Genomic DNA, 20,920 nt, shown 5'->3' with positions numbered 1-20,920 from the left:
CCGATAGCTGATCTCCCTCTTCCTGCCCTCAATGTAACAACATTGCCACACTCTACAAAGAGAAGGACGAGCAGCGGGGCGCCGACAGACAAGCTGACAGGGTAAATAGCGCAACCCGGCAAGACATGGGGGCTGCATTGCATCCTCGCCATCCTGTGGTGGAAACTGCAGCTCAACGTTCCAATGAGAACGTTCGATGTTGGAAATCAGCGGTTCTCACGCCTCGCGACCGAAGAACCCGCAGAATGTCTGCAGGGGGCAAAACGCAGTCTTTGACCGGCAAAATCAGGTTGCTTTAATGTAACCTCACATTGTATGCGAAGCTATGAGTGCTGGAGACGACCAGGGATTTCGCCAACAGTATTTCTATGCCGCCACGTCCCATCCGTCCATCCTTTCTGTTGTTTACCAACCGCTTTCGTCAACCTCCTAGTCGACAGCAAGAGGCCCTGCCAAAGACTTCCGATACTTACATCAACTGCCGTCCATCCTTCAGGTCGCAACCTAACATGGCTGCACGCATTGCCGCTTTCCTTGGCGCTTTGCCCTTTGTGGTCTCAGTTGTCATCCCCGATAGTGCCGCCACGAAGATCGTTCACAAGGACGTTGTCATTCTCGGCGGAGGCGCATCCGGGTCTCATGCCGCCATCAGGCTTCGCGAGGACTACAACAAGACGATTATCGTCGTCGAGAAACAAGCCCGCATCGTACGTCCGGTATCCTAACGTGAGATACGCAGAGAACAGAGCAAAAGGCTTAAGATCTGATACACTGTCGTTAGGGTGGCCATGTTGCGACCTTCACTGATCCCGAGACGGGCAACAACTACGACTACGGCGTCAACTCCTACACCGATTACACGGGTGCCCGCGAATTCGTCGCGCGTCTGAACGTCTCGGTCGCGACGCCCGCCCGCCTGGCCCTGACTACCACCTACGCCGATTTCAAGACTGGCAAGCCGACAAACTACTCGCTGCCGGCCGCCGCTGACACCACGGCCGCCCTGAGGACTTACCTTGCGCTCTGCGAGAGGTACGAGGAGAACCTCCTCCCTTCGTACGCCAAGTTCCCAAACGTCACCGAGGGCATCCCGAAAGATCTCACACTGCCATTCATTGACTTCGTCAAGAAGTACGCTATCGAGGCCGCCGTCCCGCGCATCTTCCAGGTCACCGGTCTGGGTATGGATGACTTCGCCCGCCAGTCGACGCTGTACGTCATGCAGACCTTTGGCGCGCCCATCACGCGGTCCTTCTTGGGAATTGTAGGGTCGTTCGTCCCCGTTTCTAAGAGGAACTCTGACATCTACGACGCCATCGCCAGGCGTCTCGGTAACGACGTCATGTACTCTTCCACCGCCATTCAGACAGCCCGTTCTGACAACGGCGTCGAAGTCCTTGTCGAGAGTGCGGACAAATCGCGTACCCTCATCCGCGCCAAGAAGCTCCTCATTTCTTTCGAGCCGACCCTGCACAACTTGAACGGAATCGACATCGACGAGGAGGAAACCTCTGTCTTTGAGAAGTGGAGCTGGTCCACTGTCTATGCTGGCATTGTCTCCCACCCGTCTCTGCCCAGGCTTGCCTCCTACACCAATACCGCCCCCTCTAGGTGGATGTCCCTCCCGGAGCTCCCCTTTGTCGGCCGCTTCGACTACCTTGGCGACGACAATTACCGCGTCCTGGTCAGTGGCGACAGAAACTTCAACAGCCGCGAGGCGCGGAAGCTCGTCCAGGAGTCACTAAAGCAGCTCGCCGCGGCCGGGACCGTTCCTGGCCTGGGTAACGGCGCTGTTCAGATCAAGGCCTGGGCCGACCATGGCGCCATGCAGCTTCACTTTGAGAGGAAATACCTCGAGGCTGGGGCTATCGCTAAACTATACGCGCTCCAGGGCCGCAGGAGCACCTACTTCACCGGCGGCGCGTGGTCTGCGCAGTTCACCACCATCTTGTGGGAGACTAACAACCAATACGTGCTGCCCAAACTATTAGCCGATTTGTAAGATAATAACGCAGCGGTAATTTTCACAATAATCGAGCATACATCAGAAGATATGAGGCTCACGAGTGCAAAATTCGAGTTTGACCTGCTTACGCTGGGCAGAGGAACAGCTCCATATTTGGCTTTTTCGTGACCCCCGCTCATGGGCGTTTTGTGTATGTATAGTCTCGGCTTCCTCGTCTCTTTATGTGAACTCTCCGTGGTTCTTCCAACCAGCACGTCAACCTTTCTGGGTACGTACGGAGACACTCGGCGATCGGATCATTTTTCGACAGGCGGGTCCGGGTCCGGGTACTTAGCGGCCCCACTTCCAGAAGGGCTGACACCGCGACACACCGAAGCAGTATCAAGCAATGGATGCATGAGCAGTTCAACACGATCGTTTGACAACCAGCGACATAAACGGACCAACTTGAATTGACTGTTGTGAGAGACCCCCGACATTTGTTACCACAACCCAGCTTGTTGTACATGGCTTCAGCTTTCGGCTCTACCGGCTCATACAGGCCCTACGTGTGTATCTTTAGGGCTCAAACTAACAAGTCTAAATGGTGTTTACATATGGAAAAGTATGCTCTCATATAGCTATCGTCATTGAAAGATCATGATTGCAGCATTAGCGTGGTAATCTCTGCCAGCCCGTCTTCAACGACCCCCTTGGTAAAAATCTTGGGAAGGGGTGGGCTTCGGTGTTAAAGACAACTTCCGTCAACGGCATATAATCCGTGGGCGAGAACAGCAAATAAAAGTACTTGAGAGTTTCGGCCTACATCCACGATGTTAGCCAAACATCCCATATGCCCACAATACTCCACAGAACTGGGATTGGATGTGAATCTTACCAGCCAAAAACTCTCCACGTTGTCTCTGGTCGTTGGCGGAACCGTTCGAACATCGTTGAGACTCGTGTATCCCTCTCCGCCAGGCACAAGTGTGTGCGCCTGGAACGATTGGAAGATTTTCCAGCCCCACTCGCGGTACATCGAGTTCCCTGTGATGCGGTACATCATGAAGAGACTCTCAACGGTCTCGGGCCTTTGAAGGTTGTGTGCATCCAGAGGCTTGATGGTGTAGTCCTTTTTCCATTTTGACAGGGCTGTGACCATAATCAGTTGACTAAGAAAATTGTGCAAGGCAAACCGAGACTTGCATACCGCTACTTTCCCTACGTAACCACCTATCGCCAGGTCGAGGTTGCAGATCCGCCTCGGATGCATTGAACCAGGTGATCTCGGGAGCAAGGCCGGTATCCGTGACGGCATACATGCCCCTGCATGTGTTCATGAGTTCTATGGCGAGGTCGATATCGTTCTCATGGTGTTTCGTCCAGTCCGGGTCGCGGCGTGCCTCAGCCAAGGTACGTCCCTCCGTGGCCGAGCACAGACACGTCAGACGGGCCAAACACGACAGAGTGGTAGACTTACTGCCATTGCAATCGTTCCCGGGAGGAAGCATACGAGGTGATCCATCTTGGGTGAAAGGGGCCCTCCAATTCCCGTGGGGAGCTCCGCGACGAACTTGAGCGCTGCGTTGCGTGTGGTCGTGACGAGATGCTTCTCGATGCCGGTCAGAGCGTCTTCCCACATGTTCCGGTAGATGACCTCACCTGTTTGTAGGTATTGCTTGATGAGGTACTCTGTTACAGTCAGCATTTGAAGGAGACCACGGGTGCAAGCAGTAATTACCGTAGTAAGAATCGCCTCGGCTCCCCAACCGTACCTCTCTCGTTGTGAAATGTCCGTGAATCGGGTGTACGAATATGGGCACCAGCCCTGCCTTCGCCTTCTGGTCGTCCAGCACTTGCATGACGCTTTCTGCTTTCTGCCAGTAGATTTCGTTCCCCGTCAAGTATGACAGGTATTTCATTTCGAGCTGGACGGTGGCGGCCTCCGCCGTGGAGGAAGCGCCGCTATCTGCGTGGGAAACGATTCCTTCTCGCTTCCCAATGTTGACGCTGGCATATGGTATGCCCGAGTCGGACTCGAACGCGACCAAGAGCCGGTCCGCATGGTCGACGGCCTTGAACAAGTAGACCGATTCCCTCCTAGAGGCAATGTGTGGCAGTCTTGTGGATAAATAGTGAGCTGAAAGCAACCCGCCCATCATGCGGATCGTCGTCTCGAATGTGTTGATGTCCTGGTCTTGGTCCCAGGTAAGACTGCGATGCAGCCACTTTCGTGCATCAGCGAGGGGCTCAGTCAGGTTCATGAGCATCATCGTGTCGAGGCTATCCACAATGATCCAGCCGAGGCCCTTGGGGAACATAATTTCGCCCTTGTTCGAAATGGGGTGGAACACATCGTTGCCTGTGAACGACTGATGTCAGTCCAATATTTCCGCAAAACCAACCGAAGCATAAACGTACCCCATGCATACTTCTTATAAGCGTTCCAACTTGTCATGAATGATTCTTTGACTTCCTCTCTCCGGTCGTCCCAATTAACGAATTGGGATTGGGGTGCGTAGTGGGTATGTCCGAGGGCATTGTCTGACAAATATCCAGCGAGGAGAAGAATCGCGAGACCCGTGAGAGATAACATGATGACAATATTGCGGATTCTTCTTCTCAATCTTGTCTTCCCATTCTCGTGTACACGTACGGGTTCCTGAAAACTGTCTTTGATTGGGCTAATGACTTTGTGCCTAGTGGGCGAGTTTCGTCCCTGCCTGTTCGGAGAAGATCCCATTGTCGTGTCGTGATGTGTGTAGGGAAGAAGAACAAAGAGCGATCCGGTCTGGAGATTGGTCTCCAGCTGGCAATGGGGACATATCGATGACAAGAGGCAATAAGACCAGTTCCCAACGCCAACTAAGCGCCCGCAACGGGAGAGCATCCAAACGTAATGCCTAGCGGAGCGACAAACCCCACGGCGGTAACAGGCCAACGCGGTTTCAAGGTGGATTTCGTTATCTGATTGCATTGGGCTAGACGTAAATATCGACATGGAGTCCTGCTTGGCAGCTTCTTCCGCGGAATTGTCGAAAAGGACAGCGACGATGCCAAGAGCAAACAAACGGCTGTTCTCATGTCATTGGATACCGATGGCTTGGAAGGGTCGTAATAACCTTGTTTCCCAAGACCCCACGACATCCAATTCGTCAAGTTCCACAAAAGCGAGGTTGGATCCGTTTATTTCGTCGTCCCGCGCGCTAAAGTTGGGAATACGGCCGTAGACGTTGATTGGTAGGGTTGCATTGGCATGGCCTGACGTCGATCCAAAATGGTAAAGGAGGGGGCAAAATGTGCCTCGGACTCTGAAAAGAGGGTTGTCATGCAGCAGCAGCTTGTTGTTGGGACCAACAGAGGAGTGGAAGTGAGCCGAAATTGCGAGGACTTGCACCATGAACTCTCACCTGTGCCAGGGCTGCCCAACAAGGCGCGTTCGAGTTGCGGCGGCAGCCATTCAGTCAGGCCAGACAACCCGGATTATTCATTAGTTGTTCCATAATCTTTTCGTCCATCTGTTTAACCAAGCCGAACTTTGGGTTCTTCCTCTTATGTCTGCTGAAAGAGCACCAGAAACTTCGGTCGAGATGACCGAAGCATACACTCCCCAGACCGACCAGGCCGGCACTGTCACGTCCTTTATTGCACTCCCGACGGTCTTTACACCGCCATCCAGCTGTTCGACTATTTACCGGTTGAACAGGTTCAGTCTCGTTGCCTACGATCCAGGTTTCGGTATCGATATCGACACCCGAGTACAATGTGTTCCAGCAGCAGTTACAACATGGTAGGAACGGGGCCGTCTGGGGTTCAATACTGGTGAAGGGCACACTGCCGTCAGCATTGGACCCTTGGCATGCCCCGATCGATGGACCACGGTTGCAACGTCTATCAAAGACAATCACAGCACACTCGCAATGTGTTGTCCGCCGTAAGTATCATATTCGATTCCAAGGGGTATCCGTACAGAAGAAACTCTCCTGACATTGGACTCGCTCCTCAGGGACTACACTCTCGCAAATGGGCTATCCGGTTCGATCATGGGCGACTGTCGGTCCAATCTCTTAACCGACGCCGTCATAACTTATGCGTCAACACACTTCACCAATAGACAAGCCTGGACAATGGCAACGACAACAATAGCGAGACCAACGTACGTCGGTGCCATTGCAATTCTTGGTTGGACTCTGGATCTCGCTGCATCCGAAACTGTGTCAGCTACAGCGACTAGCTATGACGGAACTACGGCCACAACAGTCATTCTCGGGCAAGTCGAGACAGCTACCAACGGCCCTCTCCTTACGACCACGATACCCAACCCCTTCCCCACTACTACTCGGTCAGCTCTTAAAGCAACTGAAAGCTCCGCTGTTTCAGGCCTGCCGCTTCCAACTGCCATTGGTATCGGTGTCGGTGCTGGAGCCGTTGTGATATCTCTTGCTGCACTTGCGTTCTATCTCTGGCGCAGAAGGCGAAAACAACAATGCGGTTCCGAGGCACCGCCGATATCCGAGTCGGACCCTTCGATAATGATGGAACCTGACAAATATTCGTATGCTACACATTATCACGAGCTTTACGGGCAGCAACACGAGAGACATCAGGGACCGACTGAGATGTTCGCCCCGCAAACCTTCGCTGAGCTGGATGCGAACGTTCGTGAGAAGAGGTAGACAAGGGATGGAAGATATGGTTTATATTGAGGCCTAACAATTCTTCTTGGCTATTACGAAGCGAGTTTTCAATGTTTAGGAACTTGAGCGATTTTGATGAGGGTGATTTTGAGCCTGTGGTGTTCATCCTGGGTTGATTTTTAGTTCAGACATTACGATACCAGACATGTTCTCAGGAATTCATTGCTTTTCTGTCCATGTGTGTTGACTCCCTGTGGCAGCAGGAGAAGCATTCTCTATAGCAGGAGGTATCTTCGCGCCACCTAGCCAGGAATATATTCCCTTTCTATTATCAGGACCTCGTTGGTACCAAACTGGCTTCATGTCCAAGAAGCACGATTATATGTTTGTTTTGACTACAAGCATCGTTTTAGGGGCTGAGAAGCACAGCACGACAACTGAACATAATTCATTACGAAGGGAAATTCAACCAAGACAGTAAGAGCTGGAAAGTCCGGGCGTCTTTTAGATTCACGAGCAATACCTCGCTTCTATGAACCCCAAACGCGTAACTTCAACCTTGGTGGCGGCAGTAGGGTAAAAAGACTCGACATTGGAGACTTTGAGAGTCTGAGATGAGTCTCGATGCAGATTGTAAGCATAAAGTCCCCAGTTTTGCTTGACCTGGTTTCCTGATTGAAAATCTAAGTATGACGCACTTTCAGCTGCGGTCTCCAGAGCCGCCGAGGAAAGCCACGATGTAACAAATCTTATATGGCAACCCAAGATAACACTCTCCTGCAAATTGGGGAGAATACTTTTCTATCTAGAGTGAACTGTTACTTTCTCAATGCAGTGGTCCCATAGATTGATCGTTTCACATGAGGAAGAATCGCCTCTACATCCAAGTCATAATGTAATGTCATTACCATGGTCTTTCCTCTGCGGGCACAATTACACTCGCAACATTTTTGAAACCGTCTGAGGAATGCCTGAAACCTTGGTCCTGCCTCTTCGAGGCGCCTGGAGAGTAAAAGTGCAGATCGCTTCCAATGATCTGTGCCGTCAAAGTGTCCTAATCTGGTTGCCTTTCCTTGTGTTGTACTGCCACGAGATGTATGTCTCAACCAGCAATGACTTACATTGGGAACCAAGCTCATGGGTAGCTGCAGCTGACATCCATGTATGGAAAAAGGTGGCTGACTGGCTTCACCGAAGGCAAGCTCTTATTGGTTTAAACACATTGACAAGCACCCCAATCCGCATGGCGGCTCCTGTAGCCGGGCAGCTGACGTCTTTTCGGTGAAGAAACATGACCCTCTTTGGAATCAAAATCACATTCCTTGATAGAACGATGCTACTTTCTCATAGGTCCCGCCAGTAAGACATGGATGAGGGACTCCAGAAAGTGAGACTCTTGTGGAATGGTCATGAATCATCTGCACCAGATCACTGCAAGCTCCGCTCGATGGCGTGCAAGGGACACGTGTAGTAGGGAAGCAATACGTGTAACCTTGACATCGCTATCCTCCCGCCATGATGCAGCTATTGGTGTGCTTAAATATTACAAAACGCGCATGTGCGTGCATACAACAAGCCTGCTGCACACTGGGAAGTTGAAGCCGGCAAGGTGGGCTGCCACACACTCCAAACGCAGATCTCGATGGCCCACACGTTGATTTTCAGTACAACATCAGCCTGTTGATGCGCGATTGTCGAAGATTCTGTGCGCTTAGCGCTTCCTAACAGGGAATGTCCAAGCTGGAAATAGAGATGGGGACGACGATAGGCGCTCAGTCAATGCTGCATTTTGGGACGCGGCGTTCTTTGGGCCATGTGCATGTTGAACAGCGCGCATTGGAAGGTGGTACAGCCCGATGGATACACAAGCAGGCTGATGATCTGATAAGGGATGGAGTGAAGTAACCACTGGAACCAGAGCCTTTGAGATGAAAGAGCTTGTCAAATAAGCATGGCTGTAGGTCTTGAGTGGCCTTGATGACTTTCGGAGAAGTTGCAAAAGATTAGGCTCGGCATAGCTCGGTGGCTAGATTGATAACAGCAAGCGACAATATGGTGCAGGATTTCAAGTTCAAGCTTCATCCAACAATAGCCAACATGTACGTCACGGTCGCGGGACAATCGTCATAATCAGCATGCTACGGCAAAGACGGACGTAACTGACGTATCGGTGGCCTAGTCTCAGGGCTGCAATCAGGAAACGAGCACCAAGAGTACTTCTCTCGTCTGCATGCCGGGGCTAACCTGCCGTACTCCTTATCGAACTCGGCTCAGCAGCCGTCCTTTCCAGATTTCCATGGCCTTTGATGTTGTTTACACTAAAATGCAAGTCGTCGGTGCGCTGTTCGTTGCTAAATTAGCAGCCCATCCAGGATGGTTTGGCATTCGTCGGGCGAGCGTCAGTGAAGCTTGAGCGGCACGGACAGGCTGGAATATCAACTTTTCAGGAAGCGGCGTGGTGGCATCGGCTCGTGTGGAATTAAACGCCCCCAACAGAACACACTTCCTCCTACTTATACAATCATATGTTTAGCATTTGGAAAGTCACTTGTTTCCGCCTGAGACGGACTCTCGTTACGGCCCAGCATTCGAGCCGGCTACGTCAAACTGGACTGAAAAGAAACGAACATCTGACTTCATGATGTTCAATTGCGGGGGTTGGACAAGGTAGCTAGATGCCTGATTCCAAGCCACTCCATTTGTTATCTATATCCAAGCAGGATTACGGAGAAATATCCCTCTGGTTTCCGGAAAATTTCACATCGCGATAAAATTCGGCGTCAAAGGCGAGCGGAAACTTTTCAATGCCGGTGCCTGGAGAGGTAGCGTATGCTCATCGTAGGTAGTTTGGCTCTATGGCTTAGTACATGCAGCTACGGGGATCTATCCGGATAGCCCGGGTCAATGCCGCGTCCGATACCAACCTCAGGATCATACCACACGGCGGCGGAAGTGCAAAAAGTGCTCGTTGAGACCCCGCAGATTGGCGAGGAATGGCATCTTGAGAAGGATGAGATGCCTCTTTCGGTGTGAGATGCTGCCTGTTCCTTCGGTGAGTGGGTCCAACCTGTGATAACACCTGACGCCCTTAATTTACTTCGCCGCGATGGACTCGACGACAGATTTTGAAGCTTATGCCCACAATTGCTTTTTCTATGAGTTGCCTTGTCGAGGCGGTGTTGTTCGTGGTGCAATACAAACCACAGGATTCTCCAATTGGGGGGAGCTTCGTCACCCTGTGGCTGGGCTCAGCATGACAGGCCTGCAATTCAAAAATAGAGTTGAAAGGACATTGGAGAGTTACTTTTCTGTAGCGTCTGGACACAAAGAGGTGTCTCTTTGCTTTGGTCATATCTTCAAGCGTTCCTACGCTTAGATGGACAGCTCATTCGATGCTGAGCCACTTGCACACGCAACTACTCAGGTCACCACATCCAAGCTTCCTAGATCTAATTCGAGTGTGGCGATTGAGCACGGGCTCTGCCGACCAGACTTAACTGAAATGGATCTCGTGTGGTTTTCTCAGAGTCAATAATTTGGCCTTGCTTGTTGCATAGGCATTCCCTGAAATGTCTGGGAATTCGTAGAGGTGGACTGCCAGGAATCTGTCACCGCAATCCGGACTTAGGAGGCCATGGCGTTGCAGAGCTACGATTCTTGAGGTTGAGATGCGCGGGGCTTTTGCATGTTTGATCGTTATCAGATTGCAAGTGGCCATAGAGTTACTCGTTAGAAGCCTATCTTGACTTCTTGAGAAAGCAACGTCTCCAAGAATCATGTTAAAAGATACGGTAGTTTCGGTGAAGACAACTGCTTATAGCTCCCATACAACCACGTGTTTAATCCAAAGACTGGGAAGTAGAATACGACTTTTTTCTAGGCTGATTTTGACATATATTCAGAGACTTTCTGCCATATTTGACACAAAGTTTGAATTGACTCCAAGATCCGTGTAAACTACAAACATACAGTTCTAGAAAATGATGTTAGAATCCCTTTCCGCGTCGCATTGCTATAGACATCCATTGGCTGTTTGTTTGCCTGCCTGTTATCCGCAAGCTAATGTGTCGACTGTTGTTGCGCTTGACACCGAGTCGCCTTGCCGCCTATTATGCTGCCTTAGCATTCGATTTGTTGTGCTTGGGAGCCTGCGTCTGTGACAGTCGTCACGCACGAATCACAATCACGAAATATTTCTGTCGGTCTCGAATGAACTCAAATCGGAAGAGCTCCACAGCACCGGGGAGTTCGGAACTGCAAGGCTCCTGTGAGTTCAATACGGGACCTACGGAGCATGCAATGCTGCATGCAGTCAGCAAATCTTTCGCATAAGCTGTTGAGATCCTTCTCAACGATGGACTTCGAATGCAGATACCCCGCTTTTCTCTATCTGGCTGCCTAACGGCTCCATACCTTGACCCTGGCCAGGCTTCTTTAATGAGGCTAACAGCGTGAATGCGGCAAAGCATCATGAATGGCTGATGTATACGACCTAAATCTTACTGGGAATGTTGCCTATTGTCATAGGACAAGTGATTGGCTATCAACTCAGACAGACTTGATGATCCGATACATAAACAGTTCCAGACGGTGGACAGTAATGTCAGCAGTTGATCGCCAACAGTGCCCCAGTAGGTTATCAAAGTCAATGCCACTAAAGAACCTCAGGTAGCATACCAATGTATTCTTATCGCGGGAATAAGAGAATGGCTGTTTGATGCCCTAGAACTTTGCTCTTCTAGCGAAGCTTGGTCTGGGCATACGACGTCAATGTGTCTTGTTCACAAGTTGATGGACACCAGATTGGCGGGCAGCTAATTAAACCTCGCTCTTCCTATAGATGGCTTGGACCAGAGACATGTGGTGACCACGAGGGAAACGCGTGGAAATCTCGAGGGCAAGGTATGACATCCCGCTTCATCTCGATTAGGTGACGTGCCTTGCAATGCAAACACGGTATAGACACGCAAGAGACATCTGCAAATTTTAATCAAGGCAACCAAGCTAGCAGCCGGATCAGTTGGTGTATCTACATCGTAGGCAGTGCGGTGGGAAAAGAAATAGCTCTCGAATCGACGCTAAACAAGCGTCTGGTCGCCTGCTTACGCACCGGACGCAGCGACAAGCAAGGTCTCACTAGCTCTAACGAATTCGTCGGAGCACAACAGTCCGCTTTAATTCGAATCCCATATTCTGGCGACGCTTGTAGAATCATTGCGAGCCATTGGGTCTTAAAGGACTTCAATTGGCTGCTACAAGCCACGATATCCCATTTGGTGTCGGGTGAGGAATCACATACAAGCCTCTTGAGTTCGTCATCAAACATGCGTCGAAGCGCTGAGCCAGGACGCATTCCGTCATCTTGTCAGGGCTTTAACTTCGTCCGAATGCATATTCCAACCACTCCATGGACAGCGCGATCTGTGGCGATGTTGAGGCAAGGCAACCAGGCACAGACAAGGCAATGCCCCATAACGCGGCTCCCGTTCGCTTGATCGACACCAGCTGCAGGCTACGCAGGCTAGTCTTCATTCTGGGTAAAATTCACGGTAATCTTATCTTTTGATGGCTCGGTCGGTCAACGGGCAAGCTGAGGCGAGTCAATGTTGCGGGTCCCACGCCGCGCCTGATTCTTCTGGGTTTGAGCGATTTGAAATCGCACAGACAATGACACCAATCACCACGAAAGCGAAATACGATGACGTTGCTAGTTGTTTACTGGACGTTTGACTGCATATTGTATACTGCTTCGGTCGTTGTGGAAGATTCAAACTCAACGGGGACGCGAGAGTGTCCAGGTCCTTGCGTCAACCTTCTTTTGTCTTCTCGTCGCAACGCTCGTGAGAAACACTCCTGCTCGCTGCCTATTTAAAACATCCAACAACATCGCCTTTATTAACTCAACGGCTGAAGGAACAGAGAAAGTCTGGTCATATTTCCGTCCCAAGGGTGTTCTGACGGATTAGTTATGTAATACCCTCGCTGTTTCCCCAAGGGTGAGGTCCGGTAAGAACTTAGGACCAAAACTGGCTGGCATGACATTAAAGACCGCTAACTATTTATATCTAGCTGCAGTTTAAAAGTTTAAAACCCCAGGTACGGCCTTTAATGTGTCATGTATGCAATTTTTGATGAGCTCTCAGCGACATCTCACGGTCGTCTCGTTATCCTTTGACGAGTTGATTTGCCTTGTTATTTTTTGGTACTTGTTGACGTTTGCAAGACCTAGTTGAGGAAAAGAGTTCGGTCCGTTCTCTTTCTTTCCTGAACGTTTAGTAGGTCTAGAATATAGGCGAAGGATCTCAGGCAGCAGAACGTCGATCTGCTTGACTGTATATTTACAATTAAATAACCGACTTAACTTATTTTCTACGTAGAATTCTATCTGGTTGACGTCAGATAGTTAATTTGCTTATTAGACTCGTCTAGAGAAACTTTAAAGAAAACTGTCTTATGCAAAAACAAAAGCAGCATCTTATAGGTAGAGTAGCTAAGAGGCACACAAATCAAAAAAGATTATAGCACTTCTCATTTGATTTTATTGTTTTAGTAGGCCTACATTACCTAAAACTTTGCGTCAGAATTTTATTTACATCTAACTAAGACCCTTTTTATCGTGTGCAGTTACTGTTTGGCTGTGTTTAATGTTCATACACAGTAAAGAGGAAGAGTTCTCACGTAGTGTGATGAACAAAATCTTGTACCTGCCTGTTCCTCCCAGTTCGTATTATTTTAATTTTGCAAACGCCCTCAGAAGAACGTAGAAGCTCTGGATCGTCGGCAAACTAGTCACTCCGATCCCCTCCTCTTGCTTCCATCGAACACGGGAGGGCTCTCAACCCCACAAAGTCGGAGGTACAGGTATTAGAAGATGCAGTCACCAAATCGAGACATTCCAGTTTCACAGCATGGAATCGGCGCTAGGTCTGATCTGCAAGAAATAAACGTTCTGCATAAATCTCGGTGAGTTGATTACCAAGTCAGGCTTCATCATGAATTTGCTGGACCAGTTAGTCTCTCCAGGCAATTTGATCACGCCATCAATGCACATTGCGCGATTTATCTTTTCTGGTAGACGAGGCTGTCTACACACCCTCCCGAGGCAGCCTTAGTTGGTTCGGCTACGCTTCGGCTTCGGCTTAGGCAGGTGAGTTCATGCATAAATCACACGCGGCCTGCAGCAAAGTCTTCCCCCCGCAGCAAAGCTTACCTGTGTGAGGGACTTCGGCCAGTCGGTGCTCAGAAATTGACATTCACACTGGATATCAGAGTTCACTGACTTGTGTCGTCCGTCGAGGTTGTTTCCGCAAGAATCAGACGGAAATTGTGTTCAATTATTTAGCAAGAGTAGCTTCTTTTCCTTGCAGTGATATCTATCAGAAGTTTGGGGCGAATCCTCCTGCTGCTCCTTGTGAGCTGCATGTGGATGGATGGCTGCCACTGCGGGCGTCTGAGCTACGTGCAGCTGCCTCACATATTTGGTGTAACCCACTATTGTAAACGCAGGAAGTTGCTCAATCTATGGATGCCTTGTATTTCTGACAAGGGGGGTAGCAATGTTGAATGTGAGACACCGAACCTGACAAAAAGGAGATTCATCGATATTTACCTTGTGAGTTGAGCATGTAGGGTGATGTGAGACAGAGGGTCACGAGACAGATGCGAGTATGAATGAGATCGGTGCTGCAGCAACCACTCACTACATTTTTGGGTACGGCAGGGCTGGGGAACAACGTGACAGCTCAACCCGCACGATATATCCGCAAGAGTTTCAGCTAGCGATTGAATACCCGCGATGGACATCCCCCGCCCGTGAGCACTGGGGTATCAGAATCCACTCGACGACAAGCGCCAAGCAGGACTCAGCCACCCGAACGATTACTGCTTTTGAGATGGTGTTGACCTACTCCATTCCTTCGGGAGGGGTAAATTCTACGAAGCGACCATCCCAGTAAGCTGGCCTCAGCAGTTGGCTTGGTTACGCGGGCCCGAGATGTCCCAAGACGGATCCGACGTTGTAGCTCTCTCATTTTGCTGCATTCTCAAACGTTAACAATGGACCTACGGCTAATGGTATCGTCAGCAAAGAGGCTGAGCCTGCAAGACGATTGATAATACGGGAATGGCCGGGCGCATGGTGCTGACGTTAGTAGCCTATGTTCAAGGTCCGGCAAAGCCAAGATGACTCAGGAGCACTATTTTCGCCTGTGTTTTCCATGTCAGAAGATATCTGACTTGTCGTATCCGGCTATTCTCGGTCGTGCCTACAGCACCATTCTAGAACACCACTGAATAATTCGTGCCTTTCTCCTCAGGTGTTCGTCGTGGGGATGCCGCAGTCGCCGGCCCGACAGAGCTAAAGTGTGTGTCCTCGTAGGTCTCGGATTCGGACTCTTAGTTACTCATTGGCGCCACTCCGAAGCCTGCAGACCGAGATTACGAGCCAAATCAAGCAAGGAATTACTTCGTCCCGCGCCTATTGCCCGGGCGACCGTCTAGTGTGGGACTAGATGGGCCGTTGCTCCGCTGCGCCGCCAACGCTGACGCAGAAAATCGACATTTATAGCAAGCAGTCAAAAGAGGTATATTCTGGCGGCCAAAGAAGGAGTTTTCGACCTGTAAGGCCTGCCAGGGGGTTCCAAACAAGGTCATGAGAAACAAAGCTCCGCTTGTCACCGAAATGCGGGACAGTCACAGGCATCACGAGGACATGCGCCTTGTAGGATGGCTCTCGACTCGTGCAGGCTTCCATCTGCCTCTTAAGTGTCGAAGTGCACGAACTCCGGTTCGTGTGGTTGGTTTTATGGGTGGAAGTGGACTTGAGGCCGATGGTTAGTCTAAATGCTGCGGCATCGACTCGTCAAGAAGCTTGAGGACTCGAGGAGGCCGAGAGGTCCTGATGTTGCCTGCTGGAACCACGAAGATAGAATACTCGTAGGTTTAGTAGAATTATCTAGTACATGTAAAGCGTTCCCTGTTGAGCATTAATATAGGTCACTACACGCTAACTACTACACACTGTTGTAGTGGGGTCTTTGCATCCTATGGCGATGCTTATACAGTTCTTTTGGAAGCCGTTGAATAGATCTTTAGAATTGAGTGATTAATGACAAGCTCATGGCAGAATATCCCCATTCATGTCCAGCCCGAGGCAACTGCTGGCTTACAGACTTGGATAGCGGCGGAGTTCTTCTACATCTTTCGTTCTGAGACTAGTGGAGAAACCAAGTGCAGTTTTATAGACGCGTAGGTTCTTTGCGGCGACCTGGACAACAGACTGGTTTCACAATCGAGGGTACTCATCATCATGGCTGCTGGTTCTTTGATAATCGTATCAGAATACAACAGCTTGCTCCTTGGAAGCTTATTCATCTAACTCCAGTGGTAAAGGACAAAACGGGACAAACCATGACCAGCTGTTGAAGCTAATCTCCAACGTACGCCTGGCCAGAGTAGATTGTTAGGGACTAGGGCAGACGTCTTATTCGCGAGTGTATCGCGAAGTCTGAATGGACGAATGTACGCGTATCCCTGCTCTACTGAGCTTCTACAGTATTAGACAGCTTCTGTAGTACCTTCCTAGTGGCAGAATGTCACATCTCCTTAATGAAGTTGTTTCTTTTCAAAACATTGCATTGCGATGTCTTCATAGATCATTGCATGGCGTCTTTTTGAACCTGCAATCACAAACGTACAAACGAAACCTGAAGAGTGAGGAAACGAGCTTTTTATGGAGGTTGCGAAAACATAAAACTTTTGAAATAATACGCTCCCCTGCCAATTAGCTAAAAAGGAGACGGTGTGGGCTTGAATAGTATACATCTAAACATAGCTTCATATGTGCAAAAACGTAGCAATAATCAAACGGGAAATAATGTAGTAACCATTTGACACCTCTACATTTTTTGGAGCGCTGGCTGCAATGAGATGTTAGCAATTGATTCGAAATTGGATTTCTTTGAACCCATGTGGATAGTTGCCAACTTACTCTCATTCCCTACAGAGCCCGACGTACGAAGACCTGCGCTGGGACGCTGGCGAGGTGGCATGACATGGCTAGTCTTGAAGCCATGGCATGGAAAGAATATCTCCGGATTCGGACATCTGCCAGAGGGCGACTCGGGAAGATCATTCCAACTCGTTCTCCCTTACACCCGGCCCCGGGTCGGAGATCTCGATATCACATGGTGAGTCGCCAACGCCGACCCGGTGCCGGCCTGTTGATGGAAGATACATCGTCGGATAACACCCGAGTCCCTATTCGCCCAAACGTGGAGATTACCTCGCAGCAGAGCGAGGGAGGGGAAGAGGATGGCGAGGTGATCGTTTCAGATTCGTGTCCCAGTGGCTTCAACTAGGAGTGGCAATAGCAGCAGGCGCATCTGGAATGATCACATCGCCATCCTCTTCCCCTCCCTCGCTCTGCTGCGAGACAATCTCGCCTACATCCATCTCGAATCGCGCCGGCACACCGAATTCCCTCGTGGCCCGGTCGTATGTGAGCCAGTTCCCAGACGAGGCGAGTCGACAACCCAACCAAAGGCACCGCTCGCGGCGCTCTTGGGCCATCGAGGCGACTTCAAAGTACTTCTCGTCGTCGTCGAACTTGGCCGTCGTAAACCAGTCGTCCGGGTAGTACTTGTCAACCCACAACAACCCCCGCTGCGCAAAATCTTCGGGCAAAGGACGAGGAGCTTCCTTGTCCTGTCTCGGAAACTCCTCCGATTCGATCTTGTCTACAGACGGGCACTTCGCCATGAGTGAATTCAACGTATATGATATAAGCTTCCATGGAATCTTCTCTTCAATGTACCCCATTGCAGTCGGGAAGTGTGACAAATGGTGGAGGAAGGAGAGGGTGACATGCACGTAGGGGCTAACGTTTGGGTCGCCAAAACGGCGGAAGACGACGTTGTGGGTTCGGGAGGCGAAGTCGAGGGCGTCAAGCTGCTTTTGGCTTGCAGCGCAAGTCTCGTTGTCGTCCATGTGAACATCAGCGTCGTCTACACGACCTGTCTTGATGGCTCTCATAACAGAGTTCGACTCGCTGCCGTACTCAAGAATGGCGCATGCAAGGGCGATGCCGATATAGTAGCCGCTATCCAGCCAGCGCTTCGTGTTGCGTGCAATGTGGTTGTCCAAGTGGTCGATAAACTCGCTTACAGACGGCGCCAACTGATTCATGTTCTTCCCGGAGAAAAGAATGCCGTGAGCGCGGACGAAGGCGGCGTCAATCTCTTGCAATCTCGTTGGAGAGCCATTCAGATGCGGATCGAAGAGTGTCATGATGGACTCCCGTGCTGAGAGAAACGGCACAGGCACGCAAAGCGACTTTGAGTAGTAAAACAGCTGCTGCAGGCCGTTTGGTCGCGCAAGAATCGCAAGATGATGATACAGCCGACCAGTAGTAGGAGCTTTATCACTCGCCTTGGAGTACCAGTGACGGCTCACGGATGTCCAAACCTCGCGATCTTTTAGATCATCATCTTCTATCGCCATCCTAATCACAAGACAAGTTACTAAAGGCTCAAGAAAAGGATCACGTGTTAAATTATGGCCAGATGCCGCATACCTGTAACGTCCAAGATCGCCCAGACACTCAATCCAGGTATCCTCAAAAGTAGGGACAGTTTCATAGAGCAGTGCCATCATGGAGTAAGCCAGATATATGAACGCAAGCATATGTTCAAGGGATGCTGGCAACCAGTGTCGAAGCAGTTCTAAAAACGAGTGTATTCCATGACGCCACATCCTGGCCGGCATCGCATACTTGCTTGCCAAACGCCGCAGGGCTGGGCTTGCAGATGGATGCTGTGACGCCAGGAAAAAATCATGATGTTCATGAAGAAGAGTCCGATGTAAAGCGATTAAAGCTTGCCATTGTTCGTTGTTGAGTTTGGGGTTAGTTTCTTTGTTTGAGCTTTGCGAGTTATCGACCTCGATACACTTGGACTCCACCATGACAAGGCCTGCGTAGATGCCCTTGACTTCAGCGACAAGCTGCTCCTGGCTGATGGGTCGTGTCTCAGGTTCCTTGATCATCACTTCCGTATTGTCCGGCTCCGAGGACCGGGGCTCGAAGGACCGTACCGAGGCCGGAGCCCGAGGGGAGTCGGAGGCATCTCCGGGCCGTTTCGCATCGGCACGTCGAGGAAGCGGGTTGTCGTCGGTGGGGGTCCACAGCTTCCCCTTCTGCTGGGTAGGCTCCCTTCGGAATTCGTTATCGGTCGAACGCGCAGCGTGATGGTTCGACTCCCGCGCACGGCTCCGCTTCGGGGCGACCGTCCTCTCGTCTTTGTTATTTCTATGAGGTGTCTTTGAAGAAGAAGACGGTTGATTCGGTGTTCGTTGTCTTTCGGGCTCCGGGGTCGGGGTACTAGGGCCAGGGTCGACGCTGGACGGCGTTACCGATGGGATTGGATCGGATGACGGTGGTTGGTCGCCTCGTGGCGGGGGTGGACGTGACCGAATCCTGGGAAATAGATCTCAGCCTCGCGTCAAGTAGGGATGCATGCGGCTGATGTGCTTACGACTTCCAAACCTCGTCTATCTGATCAGAGAGATTCTGCGCGGTCGGGGGCGGATTACTATCTTGCCCAGCGGCGTGGTTGTCCTTGTAATGCTGCTGGATGTCGTCCCGCGACTCTGCTCGTAACTCATCGCCACAAACGGGACATTTGGTCCACGTCTTCCGCCGGCGCTCCTGTTCTCGCGCGCGGAGATGGTTGGTAAAGCCTTTGGTGAGGGCAGTGGCGGGTTCGGGGTGTTGACTCATCTCCAGTAGACCGTCGGTATTGCCTACTTTGCTGACGGAGAGAATAGGACATGGAAACGAATGTGGAGGTAACGCAATGTCGGCTTGGGTTTAAGTCTGAAATGAAACTGTTGATAGCGACTCCTCGTTGATATCCATTATTACATCCGGCTGGTTTCGAAGTGGTGTAGTATATATCAATCAGAATCGGGTTGATGGAGTGGGGAGGGAAGAGGCACAGAGTAAGCCCCACACCGAGTTGTTCGCCATGGCGAACTAGTTGCCTTGCATGAGATGGGGCGCGAACCATGCGGCTCTGTTTGGATACTCCTCAACCCCCTCAACCCCCCTTCGTAACATTCCCCTTTCTTTCCTCTATCTAAAAGCTGGCATGCAGTAAAGTACATAAAGCCTTTCGTGTCTCTTCCTCTATCGCCCTCTCTTCCGTCGCTATGCCAGCGGCATATACTGAGCACAGCAAAGACCGTCAATCTTGGATTTAGAGACCCGGTCGAATCGCGGCTCTCTGCCCTCTTGGCCCTGACTTGGGCCTAGGTAGGGTAGGGTATGCACTGTACCTCCGCCTCGGGCAGCGCCGCGGCCCCCGAGGTCTTGAAAAGCACCGTGGATTGCACTTTGGTACGGCTTGGCCTGGATTTAACTTTTGCCTCTATGAATCTGCTATTCTTCGATCAATTTCTGTCTCGTACTCGTGACGGCTTCTAGCATGCCGCGCCCAATACATGAGGTGCAAGTGCATTTTCGTATGGTAGCTCGCATGCCAACCGCGACGAGGCTTCCCACTTATGTTCGTTTCCGGTGTGATTGAATATTCCATGTCTCGCAGCTCAAGCCTGCTTTATTTCTGCATCAATCAATGCCCCCCATCTGCGGCTCTGAAGTCAGACGACAGCGCCATTCCTTGTTTTTATGGTCAAAATTGACAGCATTCCATCTCTGAGGGACCGATGACCGACTTGACTCTCCCTCTTCTGTCAATTTCGACAACCTGAAGGGCCGGCTTCCACACGCGTCAGCCTGCCATCCTAGGGAATTCTAAGCAGTCTCCCTTCCATCCTTTCTATCCTTCTTCTTGCAAAGGATCTTTTGATTTGCATCCTTGGAAAAGGCGCGCACATTCACCCAGTCTGACTTCCTTCTCACTTCTTACACCAGCATCGCACCGAGCTCTGACAACACTCGTTAGTAGGGGCCCATAAAGGTCAAGCGAGCTCTGACAACAGGCTCAAATTAGCGCACCGCACCGCAGCGCCAGACCGCCACCACCTCCTCGTCACCACCATTACACCTAAAGGCGAGCTCTTGCTGTTTACACTTGGCGACGACGGACTGCAGCTTTGCCATGTCCATATTTTGCAACAGGCAGTACATATCGGCCTCGTTCTCGCCACATCCATTACTGGCCTAGCCACCGACACAGCCACACCACAGCAACCCAGGGGCGAACCCCACAATCCCGGACTTGCCGATGCGTATGCATCATGAGCAATGAACTATTGGGGAGCTGACATATCGTAGGCTTCCAACCACAGACATTACCGAGATCCCCGAAATGCTCTCCCA

General features: G+C 50.8%; 4 protein-coding genes across 4 annotated transcripts; 2 read left to right on the top strand and 2 right to left on the bottom strand.

Annotated features, from left to right (window-relative positions):
• Positions 1–509: 509 nt before the first annotated feature.
• Positions 510–2,002, top strand: CDEST_07910 (Putative FAD/NAD(P)-binding domain superfamily; the record flags this gene model as incomplete). The annotated part of the gene is made up of 2 exons (XM_062924069.1): positions 510–707; positions 782–2,002. 2 exons carry the CDS (start codon positions 510–512, stop codon positions 2,000–2,002), a joined length of 1,419 nt encoding a protein of 472 aa, XP_062780120.1.
• Positions 2,003–2,403: 401 nt separating this feature from the next.
• CDEST_07909 (Putative glycoside hydrolase family 47, six-hairpin glycosidase-like superfamily) lies at positions 2,404–4,835 on the bottom strand (the record flags this gene model as incomplete). Its single annotated transcript, XM_062924068.1, has 6 exons — positions 2,404–2,767; positions 2,844–3,097; positions 3,156–3,554; positions 3,608–3,637; positions 3,687–4,307; positions 4,367–4,835. The coding sequence occupies 6 exons, from the start codon at positions 4,833–4,835 to the stop codon at positions 2,618–2,620; spliced, it is 1,923 nt and encodes a 640-aa protein (XP_062780119.1). The 3' UTR covers positions 2,404–2,617.
• A 629-nt stretch (positions 4,836–5,464) lies between these two features.
• On the top strand, positions 5,465–6,905 carry CDEST_07908 (uncharacterized protein). The gene is made up of 3 exons (XM_062924067.1): positions 5,465–5,735; positions 5,790–5,879; positions 5,952–6,905. Exons 1-3 carry the CDS (start codon positions 5,500–5,502, stop codon positions 6,619–6,621), a joined length of 996 nt encoding a protein of 331 aa, XP_062780118.1. The 5' UTR covers positions 5,465–5,499; the 3' UTR covers positions 6,622–6,905.
• Positions 6,906–16,267: 9,362 nt separating this feature from the next.
• On the bottom strand, positions 16,268–19,549 carry CDEST_07907 (Putative tetratricopeptide-like helical domain superfamily, DNA/RNA-binding domain, Est1-type). The gene is made up of 4 exons (XM_062924066.1): positions 19,113–19,549; positions 18,155–19,054; positions 16,571–18,082; positions 16,268–16,499 (listed from the first exon to the last, which is right to left on the bottom strand). Exons 1-3 carry the CDS (start codon positions 19,355–19,357, stop codon positions 16,933–16,935), a joined length of 2,295 nt encoding a protein of 764 aa, XP_062780117.1. The 5' UTR covers positions 19,358–19,549; the 3' UTR covers positions 16,268–16,499; positions 16,571–16,932.
• Between the last annotated feature and the right edge of the window lie 1,371 nt (positions 19,550–20,920).

The sequence above is a fragment of the Colletotrichum destructivum genome, chromosome 5, assembly GCF_034447905.1.
Source record: "Colletotrichum destructivum chromosome 5, complete sequence".
Taxonomy (NCBI): Eukaryota; Fungi; Ascomycota; class Sordariomycetes; order Glomerellales; family Glomerellaceae; genus Colletotrichum; species Colletotrichum destructivum.
Note: the sequence above shows the minus strand (reverse complement) of the source record. Positions and strands in the feature narration are given on the sequence as shown.